At 39.4% G+C, this 15939-nt stretch overlaps 1 protein-coding gene across 2 annotated transcripts; it reads left to right on the forward strand.

Moving 5' to 3' along the window:
• Positions 1 to 1541: 1541 nt before the first annotated feature.
• On the forward strand, positions 1542 to 15895 carry plcd4b (phospholipase C, delta 4b). Of its 2 annotated transcripts, none has more exons than XM_051405030.1 (16): positions 1542 to 1843; positions 4595 to 4648; positions 4843 to 5001; positions 5564 to 5792; positions 5992 to 6121; positions 6205 to 6436; positions 7712 to 7913; positions 8225 to 8369; positions 9488 to 9640; positions 10898 to 11056; positions 12359 to 12509; positions 12724 to 12840; positions 14038 to 14216; positions 14400 to 14532; positions 14714 to 14863; positions 15064 to 15895. In XM_051405030.1, exons 2-16 carry the CDS (start codon positions 4630 to 4632, stop codon positions 15153 to 15155), a joined length of 2250 nt encoding a protein of 749 aa, XP_051260990.1. In that variant the 5' UTR covers positions 1542 to 1843; positions 4595 to 4629; the 3' UTR covers positions 15156 to 15895. The 2 variants fall into 2 exon arrangements, with proteins under 2 accessions (XP_051260990.1, XP_051260991.1); XM_051405031.1 differs by having other exon boundaries at positions 4598 to 4648.
• Positions 15896 to 15939: the final 44 nt, after the last annotated feature.

The following is a 15939-nucleotide window of genomic DNA, read 5'->3' on the forward strand; positions in this document are numbered from 1 at the left end:
ATTTGTGGATTATATATTTTGTAGCATTAATTAATAAAGTTATCAAACAAATGTAGTGGAGTAAAAGGTATAATATTTGCCTCTGAAATGAGGAGTAGAAGTATAAAGTAGCCTAAAATGGAACAAAGTAAAAATACCTCAAATATTTAAGAGCAGTACTTGAGTAAATATACTTATTACTTACTGTTTAGCACTGCTAACCAACAGTCTAAAAACAAAATATGTTCAATTTAAAAACATATAAAACACAGAAAAGCAGCCTCAGATCTAAAGCTGGGGGAATATTTGCCATTTGTTGTTGATAAACTGACTGAAATGATGATCCAAATTGATGCTAATTAATTAATTAATTAAATTAAATTTGAAAGTTTTTCAAGGGCATATTTTTAATTGGGGGATATTTCAGTCAAAGGTTTGGTGTTATTTTTAAGTTAGGTTCATTTCTTGTCCGTCAGATAAGAAAGTATAAGCTTACCTGTGCTCACTGAGTGCTCCGTCTAACAGCCCCACAGACTACACTAATTAGCCTTCACTTCCCTTTACCGGAACATTAACGGATTGTTGCCCCCACAGGTTCCATTATCCTCCTCACAACAACAGAGATGAACATCATGTACTGTGGGAACACCTACGCTCAAGCCCTTCCATTTGTGAGCAAATCTGATCCCCATGGGAGATGTTCCTAAGTATGCATTTCGTATTTTTTTGTCTGTTTACCTTTTATGAGGAATGAGCTACAGTAGCTAAAGTCATTATAGGTCCAGATAGCCTTTCAAATGGAGGAGTACATTAGAGCGACTGGCCTGAGAATGGGATGGGAAAGTGATGTTTTTGTCCACATTGCCTCCCACTATCATTCACCCATTTGTTTGCATGTTAAAACAGATTCAAACCAAACTATAGTAACATTTTACATGAATGTGGGAGAAATATAAATTAAAGTGGGCTTTATACGTCATACTGCAACATGCTAAATGTTGTCTACCAATCAAGGCTCTGCTCTGCAGTATGTGGCACACTGCCAAGATCTCCAGTGGAGTCCTTTATCGGAATCTTCAGTTATCAGAAATCAGATTTAGCCTGAGTTACTGTTTTATCAGTTAAATGGAGCAGAAAAAAATCAATCCTTTGTTGACTTGTGATTAATTCTGCAGAGGCTGATTTTTTTTTTTCATGCACATTATGTACTTCTCATTGTTTTATGATTTGGCTTCTTTCCAAAAAGCGTCAGGCCTTTTCCCACAATTGTATTACCCGTTATCAGTGCTGATACAGAAACATGAGAGTCAGTCTGCAGAGCATTCACAATCACACAGAGGATGAAGGAGAAAGACAGACAGAGCGAGGCCGACTGAGGGGAGTGACCTTCACCAGATGCAACGAGGAGTCTGTGGATGGTGGTGTGAGGGAGTGGCAGGAAAGGAAGGAAGGCTGGTGGGGAGGGGGTATAAAGAAGGAGGAGGAGGATGAGGATGAGGAGGGGTGTGAGTGGAGCATACCAGTGTGCGGCAGCAGCGACTAGGGAATCAGGTTTCTCAGACTCGGCAGTAAGAGTGGAGAGAGGGGAGGGAAGAAGGAGGCTGAGCCAGATTTCCCTTCGGACACTCCCAGTCTTTTAAGGCCCTGAGCTCAGCTACAATAACAGTCCCTGGACCCTGCTTGAGTCTGGATTTCAGCATACAGGGCCAGTGTGACATCAACCTCTCCCTGATCCTACTCTCAGGCCGGCCATCCAGGGTCCTACCCCTCAGTATCTGAGGCCCTCCCTGGGATAGCTATCTCCTGAAGAGTACCCACCTCTGGAGGTCTGACTCATAATATCCCTGTGAGATCTGTACTTTTGGTAAGTATAACTCTTTTTCCCTGATCTGAATACAAATTATAGTTTGTCTGAGCCTTTCTTTCTTTCTTTCTTTCTTTTTCTTTCTTTTTTTTCTTTCTTTCTTTCTTTCTTTCTTTCTTTACCTGCAGTTGCATACAGGCTGTGCCGAAGTTATGCTTTTATGTCCCACATTACTGCCTCTGGTTCTAATTTACTGTGCACAAGCCTCCCTGCCTGTGGCGGGTTGGAGTTATATATGGATTTTATAGGACGAGCACAGTCTGTTGACTTATTTGTTGCATTCTTCACTTAATTGCGTGCAGGAAAAAAGCAGTCATGGGTAAATATTGAGACAAATCCCACTGTACGAGAGAAACGGGACATTCCTTTGATGGATAAAACTGATTTAGTTTACTGACTAGAAGCACGCAAGATAAAAGTACAAAGCTGTTGGTTTTTATGACTGAGTTATTTATTCCTGCTTTCCATCCAGTCAGTTATTCCCAATTAGTCATGTCTTTGTGTGTTTGTGTGTGTGGTCAGTTAACTCCCTGAAGAAGTGGCCTTGTGTGACTCATCTGGTCTTAGGAGAGTGCCTATCCAAAACAGTTAAGCATGGTTCTAAAAATAAAACAACATAATGTGATCTGATTGCAGCTTAAAAGTCTCGACATGTATGAAACAAAGTGTGTGTTTAACTTTCTGCAGCAGAATCTGAAAAACTTGGATGGAAAATAAGACGTGGCTCTGCCGTGAAAGCAGAAAACATAAATGCGCACATTAGGTTATGGAGCAAATAGCTGTGGAAAATGAGCCTCGCTTTCATGGTCAGTCTGTTTTTTTAGTAGGAGTGTGATATTAAATTGTGAAGCAACCGTGAATAAATTCCTTGCATCTCCACAGTCATACTGTGGTCAGAGCCTGTTGACAGGGGGAAGGGAGGCGGGGAGGCTCGCACAAGGGGGTTGTGAAGCACGCAGAACCCAAGATTCAATCTTGTTGTTTCAGGAGACAATGAAAGGAAAGGATAGCTGTCAGACAGGAACATAGATATACAGACTTTAGAAAAACCTTCCCTTTCTGAAAGTGTTTATCAGTGAACAGCCGAGATAGCAGGAGTTTATCCATTTTCACTGATAAGCAGAAAATCTGGAGTCAATTTGTCTTGTTCTGTTTGGCTCTCTCTGATTTTAATGAGACATGTAATTAGATAGAAGGATGGTTATCGGTTGTAAAGGTTACGAAACACTGAACACACAAAACACGCTAAGAACTGACTTGAAATATAAAACAATGATCTTGTATAACTCAGCAGAATAAAGCTTCAGGTCCAGTGTGTAACATTTAGGAGGATCTATTGGTAGAAATGGAAAACGATATTCATATGTATGTTTTCATTAGTGTATAATGACCTGAAAATAAGAATTGTTGTGTTTTTGTTACCTTAGAATGAGCCATTTCTAGTATGCGAGTCTGCATGTTTTGCAGCCACTGTAATCTCTCCTACACGGTTGGAAAGAGGAGCCTTATTCAGTTGGTTGCAATCTGCAGAAAATACTGATGTTTTGTAGGTATTATGTTCATCAGCATCTTAGTTGAGTGTGTTATCGTGCTATCATTTGCTAATTAGCACTAAACAAAAAATACAGCTGAAGCTGATGGGAATGTAATTAGTTTTGCAAGTATTTGGTCATCAAATCATCAATCAAGTCATTACAATTCATGCGAATCCATGGTAATCCATCCAGTACCTAGTGGAAATATTTAAGTCTGGACCAGAGAGTTGGACTGATCAATGGTCAGATTGCTGTCTCTAGGGTCACACTGCCAGCATGGCCTGAAAATATAGATATGATGTGGTATCTAATAATGCAGAATCCATTCATCCATCCATTTTTCATTTGCAGGGTCACAATTTAGGAATTACAATCTTAAGAGTGACTGCATAACAATCACATGCCAAAAAAATCAAACTTCAATCTGATCACGCTGAGGCAAGCACAGACTGCTGAGTGTGTAAGATTTTTCTTTGTCAGCACATAGACCGCAGGAGTTGCCATGCACAAGCCTTTCAGTCTGCTAAACGAATGAGTAGGTTGATGGCACGAGTGGGTTAAGATTTAGATGCTGACTCTTCCTGAAAATACCTTGGCATTTAGTTCCTATAGTCAGCCATGTCTTTGCAGATTGTGTCAGGAAAATGTGTGTTCTGTTTGCCCCAGTTTCATGTCACAGAAATAAGACTCAGTACACCTTGACCTCACAGGGATTCAGTACTTTGCTCAGGGACGCGCTCGCTCAACCCCGATCTTACAGTTGAAAATAATAGTGAGGATTCCCTTCACCATCCCACAACCTAACTCATTATAACTTTATGGGACACAACAGAGTGTGTGTTATTTAAAGTGATGTGTGGGTCTCATTCCTGGATCAGCAGGGAAGTCATTTGCAGAGTGAAAATCGAATTTCCTTCCTTAAACTCTTATCTAGTTCTGCTACAGTACACAAGTACACAAATAACCACACCCATGAACCTGCTTTGTGTCCAACAACAGAGAACTGAAGTTTTTATGACTGTATCAATCAGAATCCGGATGTTGCTGAAAGTGTGCTGAGGAACCATATGTGGACAATTGAAGATAGTGCTGTAATTATTTGTATTTAGGTAGTTTATGTATTGGTTGAATGAACAGAGCTTTTACAAAATGTATTTTGTTTGGAAACAGGGAAAAAAGCATTTCAAACAGTTTGCTGACATCTGCTTCTTTTTAGCAGCACATTTCCACTGGCATGATTCAACAATAGCAATGGATCTCGAAGGTTCACGTGAGTAAATGTTATTCACTCAGTTTGAAGATCTTGTAATTGTAATCATTTGTTTGAAGGTTTGTGGTCTAAAAGACATTGAGATCAGCGAATCAGTAAGAGCAGAATCACTGGAACTAGTTAAATCTTCCTGATGGTGTAAGATCTGAGGTATCATGAATATGGGCTTTGACTTTTCACACGACTCTGTGCAGGTATCCAAGATGATCCCCATGTCAAGGTGATGATGGCAGGGTCAACTCTGAGAAAAGTAAAGTCCCGTTCGTGGAAGAAGCAGCGGCATTTCCGCCTGCTGGAAGACGGCATGACAATCTGGTACAAATCCAGATGGGCAGGGAGAGGCCACTCCACTTGTGAGTATTGTCACATACCTTTCATGGTCAATTCATGTGTATAAAATGTTTTCTTGAACACAAGCAGCATATCCTTCTCAGACTGTATCCTAAGCTGGTTTTCTTTCCTAAGACTAGACCCTAAACCTAATGGCCCTAACCTCAACCTTAGTCCAAGGTTTAACATAATAATTTAGTCAGTGGGGATAAAAGTAGTACTTCAAGGAATAGTTCATCATTAGGAATCCAACAAAAACTTTTGCTCCAGGGCCCCCTTACAATTTAATCCAGCTGTGATGTAGCCCAGTGTAAACGATTGGTTCCGATTGGTTCTGTACCGCTTGTACCTACAAACACTGAAGCCTGTAAGATGGATTTTTGTGCGATTTAGTGATCTGGCGAGTCCAGATGCCTCTTAAAGTGCTAACATAGCACAAAATACTAAAACAACCACAAATTACACAAGTTTAGGCTGTGCCTCCCACTAAAACTTATACAGAAACATATGAAATGCATCAAAGAATGAAAACAATACAATCCTCGAAGGAACTGTTACTTTAACCATACACGGATCTTGTTTCAGTCTCAATTACCGAGGTGGAGGCCGTGCGCGAGGGCCACCAGTCGGAGGTCTTGCTGAGCATTGCTGAAGAGTTCCCTGCTGACCTCTGCTTCACCTTGGTGTTTCACGGTCGCCAAGGCAACCTGGACCTCGTGGCGGAGTCCACAGAGGAGGCCCAGGCCTGGATCCAGGGAGTGCGCAAGCTGATTCACAAGACTCAGACGATGGATGAGAAAGAGAGGCTAGACCAGTATCCTTTCACTGTAGAAGGTCACTGTGTTAGGTATTTAGGTATGCTGTGTTCATAGCCAGAAAAACAAGAAACAAACAACAAAACTTGAACTATTGAAGTTTGCACTACCCTTGATTTTTATTTTATCTGTTAATCTTTTTAAATCTGAATTATTATGAACACCTCTGAGCTGGCGTTTCCCTGAGCATCTTCTCAGGTGGGTCTGGGACTGGTTTAATAAAGCTGATAAAAACAAAGATGGGAAAATGAATTTCAAAGAGGTGCGGAAACTGCTGAAGATGATGAACGTAGAGATGAATGAGGAACATGCTCTGCACCTCTTCACGGTGAGTGGATATTCTTGCTTCTTGGTGGGGGAAAAAAATGCACAGTTCAACAAATGCATGAACATCTTCCCTTATATCCACAGATGGCTGACAAGTCTGAGAGTGGCTCTTTGGAAATCGAGCAGTTTGTCCACTTCTATAAGATGCTGACTCAGAGGGATGAAGTGTGGAAGGTGTTCCAGGATTTCTCCGGAGATGGAGAGAAGTTGATGTTGGAGGAGCTGGAGAACTTCCTGAGGACAGAGCAACAGGAGGGAGAGCAGAGTGCCCAGCACGCCCAGGAGCTGACGGACCGCTATGAACCATCTGAATCAGGTAAAGATGGCTGACTGACAGCAGTGCATCTTCATGTGTTACCTCAGTCTCACAGGCTGGACCCTGAAGAGGAGATGCTCAATTGCACAACTGTCTTAACATACATCCGCATATGATTGATGTAATATTAGGAACAACGCATCAGCCGTTCTAATATTAAATATTTATTGTAGATACATCTCTAATATCCTCTCAGTGTTTCAGAGAGCGGTAGCACTTTATTGCCTTTTATGATTTACACCTACCTCATACATCAATACATGTACCCTGTAGATGAGAAAAGCTTAATGTAACCTTTTGTATCCGAAATGCTTAATGTGATCTATCTGTTCGAATTTTCCAGCTTTTAAGGGTCGACATTTTTGTAATATTGCATTATTATACAAGAGGCTTTGAAATGTTATGCATTTACTGTTGATGAAATATTGATAGGCAACCCTTTCTTCTGCATTGAATGTCCACTTGTGATATGTTACCACTCACTGAAACATGTTACCCTGCCCCGATCTTAGTGATGTACTAAATTGGTGGAGTAAATTTTCACTTTCTATTTGACTGAACAGAGCAATGGATTCTAGGCTTGATGGTAAATCATTTTCTTTTTATATTAAATAAGTATATTCAAATATACTTTGTGAGGGATTATTATGTTATTAGGGATTTGAACTCATCACACTCATGTTTGCCAAGTCCCTCAGCCTGAGCCGCCCCCCATAATGACACTGAAAAAGATTTTAATGCCAATAATGTTTATAAATATTGAAAAAGACTGGAGATAAAGGCATCTGTACAGTGAAAACACACAGTTATACTCACAGTTAGTATATTTGTAATTTTAGACAAACACAAGCTTCTCTGTGAGCCTGTACAATTATTTAAATGTAAATGCTAACGTCAGCAACAATCTCAATGCCAGCGATCTTCCTACAAGCTGTTGAGATATATCAGTCTGGACAAAAGTGGTAGACTGACCAACCAACCAGTCACTGCCACTGCTACATACGTCCTTCTGACTGAACACCTGCAATGAATATAACATCATTTGAGTATGCGGATTCCTTTCTTTTCAGTCTACTTATATTTATTAAACTCCACCAACTCAGCCAAGACTTACACCACGTGACCAATACTGCCTCTCGATCTGTGAACACTGAAGCCTTTTATTAATAGTCGCTGCAGGTTTTTGGAAATTCATCGTATGCATAAATATCAAAATTTTTATGGCCAAGTTAACCTGGAATGTGCATGTGTGCCAACACCATCTGTATCATACAGCCAAGAAGCAAGGCGCCATGACGTTTGATGGCTTCCAGATGTACCTGTGCTCACAGGAGGGATCCATATTTAAACCTGAGCATCGGCAGCTTCACCAGGACATGAGCCAGCCGCTTAGCCACTACTTCATCTCCTCCTCACACAACACCTATCTCCTGGAGAACCAGCTGCGAGGACACAGCAGCCTGGAGGCATACATCAAGTGAGGGCTGCTGCACACACCACATGTTTATTCTTAGTGCTTGTTTTAAATGAACCAGGGGTTAGACTAGTTACACAATTAAGAATACAGAAATTGATTGAGTGTACAAGAAGTGTTTCACAGATTTGTCTAAGTCATCTTAGACAGACAAAATATAAGATATAAATTGTGTGTTCATTGACTGAATTGTGACACTTTAAACTGAAACAAAACAATGACGATATCTTACATCTGTGTGTGTGTGTGTGTGTGTGTGTGTGTGTGTGTGTGTGTGTGTGTGTGTGTGTGTGTGTGTGTGTGTGTGTGTGTAGGGCCCTGAAGAGAGGCTGCCGCTGTGTAGAGGTGGACTGTTGGGACGGCAGTGATGGGGAACCGGTTGTGTATCATGGTCACACTTTGACTTCCAAGATTCTTTTTAAAGACGTCATTTCAACGCTGAAAGAATACGCCTTCAAGGTGAGCAGCACTATTTGCTTATTAAGGGTTGGAGAAAACTGTATTTTACCTTCTGCAACCGGATACCATGCGGTGTTTGATATTAAACTCTAAAGCAACATCTTGCAAGAATCAATTTTCCAGTTGAGTTAATCCACAGACCTTACTGTGAAGAGTTTGCATAGAACAGATGGAAATAGTCCCTTAAAAAACTATTGACAGTGTGTTATGACGCAAGGCACCATGTGTAAAGTAACATTAAGTACATTTACTCATCTCTGTGGAGTGAAATATTGTACTTTTTTATTAGTAACTTTACAGAATAAGATTTGACTAAAAACTAAACATATGATCTTATAAAATACAACATATTATTTAAGATTAAACCAGGGGTGTCTAACCTTTTTGGCCTGTGACTTCTTATATAAAAGCGGTGTCTGGTTGGGATTCAGGTCCAAAGAGAGAAAATTATCTAATATTTTACAAAAAAGAAATATAATAATTAGAAAAAGTAATTTGTACAAATTTGTTTATGAGAGCTTTGTTTTTTCATCTTTCCTCTCATTAATCTCATGACCCCTCAGATAATAGGCAATAATAACATGTCCATAACAGGGGGCATTTTACTGCAGAACTATTTCTTAAGTATAAAGTAGGACTTCTACTTGTAATGGACTATTTTCTTACGCTCATTCTCTATACTGCGTGGCTACAGACCACTGAACGTGCCTGGAAAAATTTGTTTTTGGTACAAAGCAAACCAACCCCTGAGAGCAGTAATAGATTCCACTCACAGGACTGTTGGTGTGTCCAGAGAAGTGTGAAACGCAGATGGAGCTGTTGGTAACCTTCCCTGCCCCTGGAATCAAATGCAGCCCCATTGACTGACCTATATGGAAAACAACCAGGAACTTCTCCTGTGTCTCCACTTCTTTTTTTTTATCCCACTGAAACTTTCCTGCTTATATTAGGAAGATATATTGAAGAAACTGGAGGAATGTGCAAATGTATTTGTAATGAAAACACAATGCAATACTGTTCAAATTCTTGCTGCAGCTGAATCTCAACATAAAGAGAGGGAGAAAAGAGAAGAAAAGCCACTTGTTCATTTTCAGGGTATTCTCTTTTCTGTTTTAAAGGTATCAGACTTCCCAGTCATCCTGTCCCTTGAGAATCACTGTAGTGTGGAGCAGCAGACGGTCATGGCCCAGCACCTCAGTCAAATCTTGGGTGACACACTACTGACAACCCTGGTGGATGGGCTGATCCCTCAACAGCTTCCCTCTCCACAGGTTAGAGTCAAATGTGCACTTCATATGAAGAGGCCCCCTGGGATTCATTTTCCCTTTCAACAATGTCCTCTTTAAAATGAGCATATTATGTCTTTAAATCAACTCTAAAACGACGCTATTTGTAATTTCTATTGATTTGTCAGAAAACCTGATAATGATGTTAGATAAAGTCAGGCCATGCACCAATTACATTACAATTACATTACTGCAAATGTTAGTATGCTACCACACTGAACTAAGAACATGGATGACATTATACATGCTGAACATGAACACGTTAACATTGTCTTTGAGAGCATTTTAGCATTTAGCCTAAAGCACCACTAAATGTAAAGCCACACAGTCGCTAGTATGAAGTCTTGTTAAGTCTTAAATCATATAATCTTAAATTACATTGTTAACATGCAGGTTTTACAGTCTGTTTGCTAAGAGAAAAATTAATGTTGGTGATTTTTAAGATAACAGTGACATATATTATGGTTATGTTACATTTAGTCATATAATAATGTCAGTACCTGCATTGACTAAATGGTTTATAGTGTGATGTTAAGCTTCTGTATTCTGCTTTGAGTTAGTGATTAGGTTTTAGGGATGTTTTCAGAAAATACCCAACCCATTCTGGGGGAAACAAAGGTACCACCAGAGGCATTTTAAAGATTTATGGTTTGTGTGTGCTTTGTGATCCATCTTCCACGGATCCTAAAAGCAATAGTATAACTTCAAAACTAATTTCCATTAGAGCACTTAAGACAATCAATGCTAACTTGAAGTAATGGCAAATAAATGCTATGGGGAATTCCATTGAGGATTTCAGCTATTAAATAGTGGTACATTGCTGCATTTAGTTAGAAGAAGAGAGCAAAGTGCAGGATGATGGACCTTCACAAGTAGTCTGGGTACTCAAACACTTCTCATGCTGGTCTGTCCTGCAGTCCAGCACATACAGCAAATATTAATGGATTTCTTTATGTAACTGGATTAGATAAAACTCTTAAATCTACCTATTTATATATTCGAATTAACAGAAAAATCTGAATCAGGTTTATTGCCCAACAGATATTTTGGTGCATGACAATCAACAAAGTAAGAGAAAAGAAAAGGGTCAAGATTAAGAATCATAAATAAAATAGTTAGTTAGAACAACAAAATGTAAAATAAAAGTATGTAAAGCTACAGCTAAAAACTACTATAAAGTGGAGACTATTATCACATCCAGTATGTATGTAGACAAACTGCCTGCGTTGGTGTTCATTACAGGAACTAAAGGGGAAAATTTTGCTGAAAGCCAAGAAGATTGGCGGTCTAGAAGTGTGTCTCGATGAAACCCTGACAGATGAAGTTAGTGATGAGGAAGAGATGGCCAACGGTGAGTGCTCAGACGACCCACCCGCTGAGAGTCTGGGGCACAATGCGAAGGTACAGAACATGAATTTGATACTTTATGATTTGTAATCTAATCTTTTTTTAATACAAGAGAGACTTTATTGCTTATTAAGTATGTTTTCCATAGTGAGAGTGAAGAAAGACGGAAGACAGAGAGCATCAAAAGCGATAATGAATCAAGACAAGAGCGAATGGAGGCTGATAGCAAAGAGAGACAGGAAACTGGGTTGAGACATTAGAGACAGTGAGGCGAGACAGGAGTAAAAGAAGAAGGGAGATAGTAAAAAGAAACAGGAAACAGGGATATTTAAAAGAAGAAAGATAGTGAAGTAAGAAAGAAAACATCATCCAGTGTGCCTCTCCTTATCTGTGGGAAAAACAGTCCCCTGTGAACAAATCTAATTGAAGATATCTAAGTATTTCATATGTAACTGAGCAAGGCAACCAAGAATATATTAATTTCAAAGCAGTGAGGGTTAAAGGTTGGTAATTTTAGTGATCTGCAGCTACAGCATTTTCCCTGCTAGGCAGAGATAGATTAACTGGAAGCATTTGTGGTTTTAATAATTTAATTAGAATTGATGAGGCAGAGAGAATGAATTCTAACCATCTTACCCAGATTACTTTGCTGCTTTAATTGAGTAATGTTATACACTGTAAATTACAGGCCACTAATTAAATATTAATTACACAGTAATTAAAAGATGAAATTGCAACCAAACAACATGAAAAAATGTGGAAACTGAAAGACAATCATGTCCACAACTAAACAAAATTGCAACCAGACTGTGTGAAAAAAGTTGGAAATTGTTCTGTTAAAATGTATCAATGGACTGACCCAGTAAATCAAAAGCCACACACATGCAATTGATAATTACAGAAAGTAGTTTTTAATATATTCTAATATATTTGCAGGGAAATGTCGAGCTGTTGTAATCAAGCAGCTATCATCTTGTTTCATTCCTCTGATATAGTGTTGTCTTTTAAGCAATCATTACAAAATGAAGTAGATATTTAGCACTAGATATATATTATTTTCATAAGAATATTAAATGAATTAGATCAGCATTCATGACTTTGCCTATTTCGGTCTAGTTATTAGCTGTTTTGTTTAACTTTAGGACAAAAGATACTGAACCCCAAATTGTATGAATGTGTGTGGATAGATTAGTTTCTGTTTCTGATGAAAGAAAGGTGCTTTATAAGTGCAGTCCAATTACCATCTAATTTACAGGGTTACTTTCAAACTACATGGCCACTACTCACCCTAGGTGTAATTAATGTTTGGAGGGATGGGAATAGGACAGTTGACTAATTTATTCTCCCTATTTGCAGAAATCCAAACTATCCAGGGAGCTGTCAGACTTGGTGGTTTACTGCAAGAGTGTGCACTTCCATGGCTTCGAGCATGCTCGTTTACACGGCAAATGCTATGAGATGTCCTCATTCTCTGAATCCAAGGCCAAGAAGCTCGCTAAAGAAGCAGGTATACCATGAACATGAGGGAACAGGAGGTGTATTTTGTAAAAGAAGGAAGAAATATTTAATAATATGTGAATGTCATATTCCTCAGATGCCAATTTTTCTTTTTACTTTTTATAGTATGAATAATAATATATTTAGAACTATCTGAGTCACAGATAGAGAAACAGTTGTATTTCTCTGTGTTCATGCTATAGAAATGCATTGTCTCTTTTCAGGCACAGATTTTGTGCAGTACAACACAAAGCAGATGAGCAGGATCTACCCCAGTGGCCTCAGGACGGACTCCTCCAACTACAACCCGCAGGAGATGTGGAATGTGGGCTGCCAGATAGGTGAGATAGGTCTCCCTCTGCTGGTTAAACTGTAAAACATTTCCTCTAAAATCGCTGAAGTCTGCTTTCCAACCTTTAATACCAGAGCTTTCTGATGTCCACAGGCACTCCAACACTTCAGCTTGATTTGTGTTGGATTGAATGGGGCTGGAATCATGTGGAGGCATATTAATATTTCAGCCACATTTGTTTAAAAACTTTCAGAAAGATTGAATTATGCCTTTTTGAAATTGATGCCCTATGTGACATGAAGACACCTTGATCCTCAATTTAATTTCCCAGTTGCACTTGTTACCTATAACTAAAACATACAACAAATGCTGAATGAAAACATTGTACCTTCCCAGTGAAAGATATTTAAAACATTTAACATTAAGAAACTACAAATAAAGCATTTATTGCAGCATTTTTTATTTGGTTTAATTCGATTTTTGGTGTCAAAAGTATGGGGGCCCAGAGGTGTTGAACAAACCGCAAAAACCACAAAGCAACAGCAAAAGCTGAAAGTGAGGCAGTGGTAACAGTGGTTCGCAACCTTTTTTGGGCCAGTACCCCAAAATATCCACTATCCAGTCCTTTACTGCCCACAATAAATACAATGTGGGGTAATTGTCTTCCTGCATATTCATGTTGATTATTATTCAGTTTATTATTGTGATTGGGTTATGTATGTATGCTATGTAATTTATAATACTATTCCAGCAAAATAAAGACAATCTTTTGGGAATTTTGCCTTTATTTAACAGTAGACATAGGAAACATGGGGAGTGTGTGATGGGTATGATGACATGCGACAAAGGCCCCCAGCCAAAACCGATCCAGGAACATTGCAGTTATATTGTATGCAGCTCATATTGCTAGAAATCTGAAGATGGAAATAATACAAATTATGTGAGAACACAACATTGATGCTCTTAAATATACTGTATCATTTGTGGCAGTATATTGAGGGGTAATTCTCTTTGTGCATGCCCTCACTGAGGATGTTAGAGGTCAGGGTCAAATACAGAACAACACCCCGCCAGCTGGAAGAGTTCGACAGGACAGATGCTTCCTGTTCTGCTGGACCTCTCACATGAACTTTGACAGCTAGATAGATTACTCTGAGTCTGGGAAATCACATGATACAACCAGCCACCGTAAAAAGAAAATGATCACAGTTAATTGAACTATTTCCTTTCTTCCTCTTTCCCAAAGTGGCTTTGAACTTCCAGACAGCTGGTCTGGAAATGGATCTGAATGATGGGCTGTTCAGGCAGAATGGCTGCTGCGGCTACGTCCTCAAGCCTGACTTCATGAGAGACGGCAGCACTCAGTTCAGTCCAGAGAAACCAGACGGGAAGCAAGGCTACAAACCACTCCGCTTATCCATACAGGTTCAAAACTACGTGAAAGTTTGTGCTTGTAATGGGTCACTACTACTGTCAGTGTGTGTAACTGTGCAAAAGTAAGGCAGGTTGTTAGGATGTAATGTAATGTCAGAAAACCAGAGGCAAACTGTGATGTGTTCTTCTGTATGCTGTGGTTTCTAAAATGCACATATGTTGTGTGTTTCTCAGGTGATGAGCGGGCAGCAGCTACCAAAGGTCAATCAAAAAGAGGGCTCTATTGTAGACCCCCTGGTCAGAGTGGAGATCTATGGAGTGCCACAGGACCAGGCCAGGGAAGAGACCAGTCACATTAACAACAATGGTGAGAGAGTGTTTGGTTTCTTTAAATATAGCTAATATGTTGATTTAATTTGGTTTTGATGATATGAAGGCCAGGATGTGAAATAAAAAATACAATAAGATAAATCGAAAAAGACATTTGTTTAAAGAAAAGTCACAGCCCAGTTGCTCATACTCTCTCCTCTACTGCCCTCTACCTGCAGGTTTCAATCCAGTGTGGAATGAAACTTTAAATTTTGTCATCCACACCCCTGAGCTGGCACTGGTTCGCTTTGTGGTGGAGGACTACGATAAGGCGTCCAGGAACGACTTCATGGGACAGTTCACTCTTCCGTTTACATGCCTCCAAGCAGGTGAGCAAAGAGTAAAGTGAGCCAAAGCGTGGCTCTGAGACCACCAGGGTTACAGCTCACTGCAGTGTTTCTATATACATGGATACAATCATATGTTGTGTCAAACAGCAGGTGCAGGATAACTCTGGATTCACTCACTACTACTCGGTCTCAAAGCTTTTTCTAATCCAAATTCCTCTCAACGTCTTTCCCTTTTCCAGGATATCGGCACATACATTTGCTCTCTAGAGATGGGACAGCTATCCCTCCCTCCTCCCTCTTTGTCAACATCAGCATCTCTGAGCTCACATGAAGAAGTCAAACCTGAGGATATCAAGCCAGGGCTGGTCCTGCGTCTTCATTTGTCTGACGAAGGATGAGAACACCAATACTTTTATCTGATATTGGGCCTAGGCTAAAGAAGGGTAGTGGAAAATGTATCATACTGAACATTCCCCACTATCCTAATTAGTGATCAGCAAGTAACATGTCAGAAATCAGACTCAGCATTATTCACTTAAACAAGGATTTCTGTAATAGAGGATTATATTAGCAGTGACAACAAACAGCTAGCTACTGTCCATGTAACTCAAAAGTATAAAGTATGTCTATGTGTATTTATTTCTGTTCTCATGACAAACGTGTGCAATTCTCAATTCAACTTTTGATGGAAATATTGACCGCAAGCTTTTTAATATTCAACATCTATAAATGAATGATTGCTGCATGTCTAGAATGTCTTAATATACCATTTTCCTTTAAATGTACTGTATATCTGGAAGTAACTTAAAGTGTATAGTCCACAGTACAAAAAGTAATAAAATAAATAACCAATACTACCAACAGCATAAACAAAGTACCCATAGCTTTGCATCATATTGTTCTCCAGTTAAGTGCCTGCTTGAGTTATTTCTCTGTACTTATGGACAGATTCCACAGGTTTATGTTGTGTAGAATGTAAATGTATGTATATACAGTATAGGCCTGTAAATACATGCAATACATTTTCTGAATGGTTCAACACTATGCAGTAAAGTTTGTCATTAACAAACATTTTGGACTCATCGTTCCAGTTCATTTATTCACTGCATGCGCCA

Source organism: Dicentrarchus labrax, unplaced genomic scaffold (assembly GCF_905237075.1).
Source record: "Dicentrarchus labrax unplaced genomic scaffold, dlabrax2021, whole genome shotgun sequence".
In the NCBI taxonomy this organism is placed as follows: domain Eukaryota; kingdom Metazoa; phylum Chordata; class Actinopteri; family Moronidae; genus Dicentrarchus; species Dicentrarchus labrax.

Bases quoted from the DNA above. Each gene is read 5' to 3' on its own strand.
- plcd4b (XM_051405030.1), top strand. The intron at 6,122-6,204 runs GTGAGTGGATAT...TTATATCCACAG, and splicing joins ATGCTCTGCACCTCTTCACG to ATGGCTGACAAGTCTGAGAG. The intron at 8,370-9,487 runs GTGAGCAGCACT...TCTGTTTTAAAG, and splicing joins TGAAAGAATACGCCTTCAAG to GTATCAGACTTCCCAGTCAT.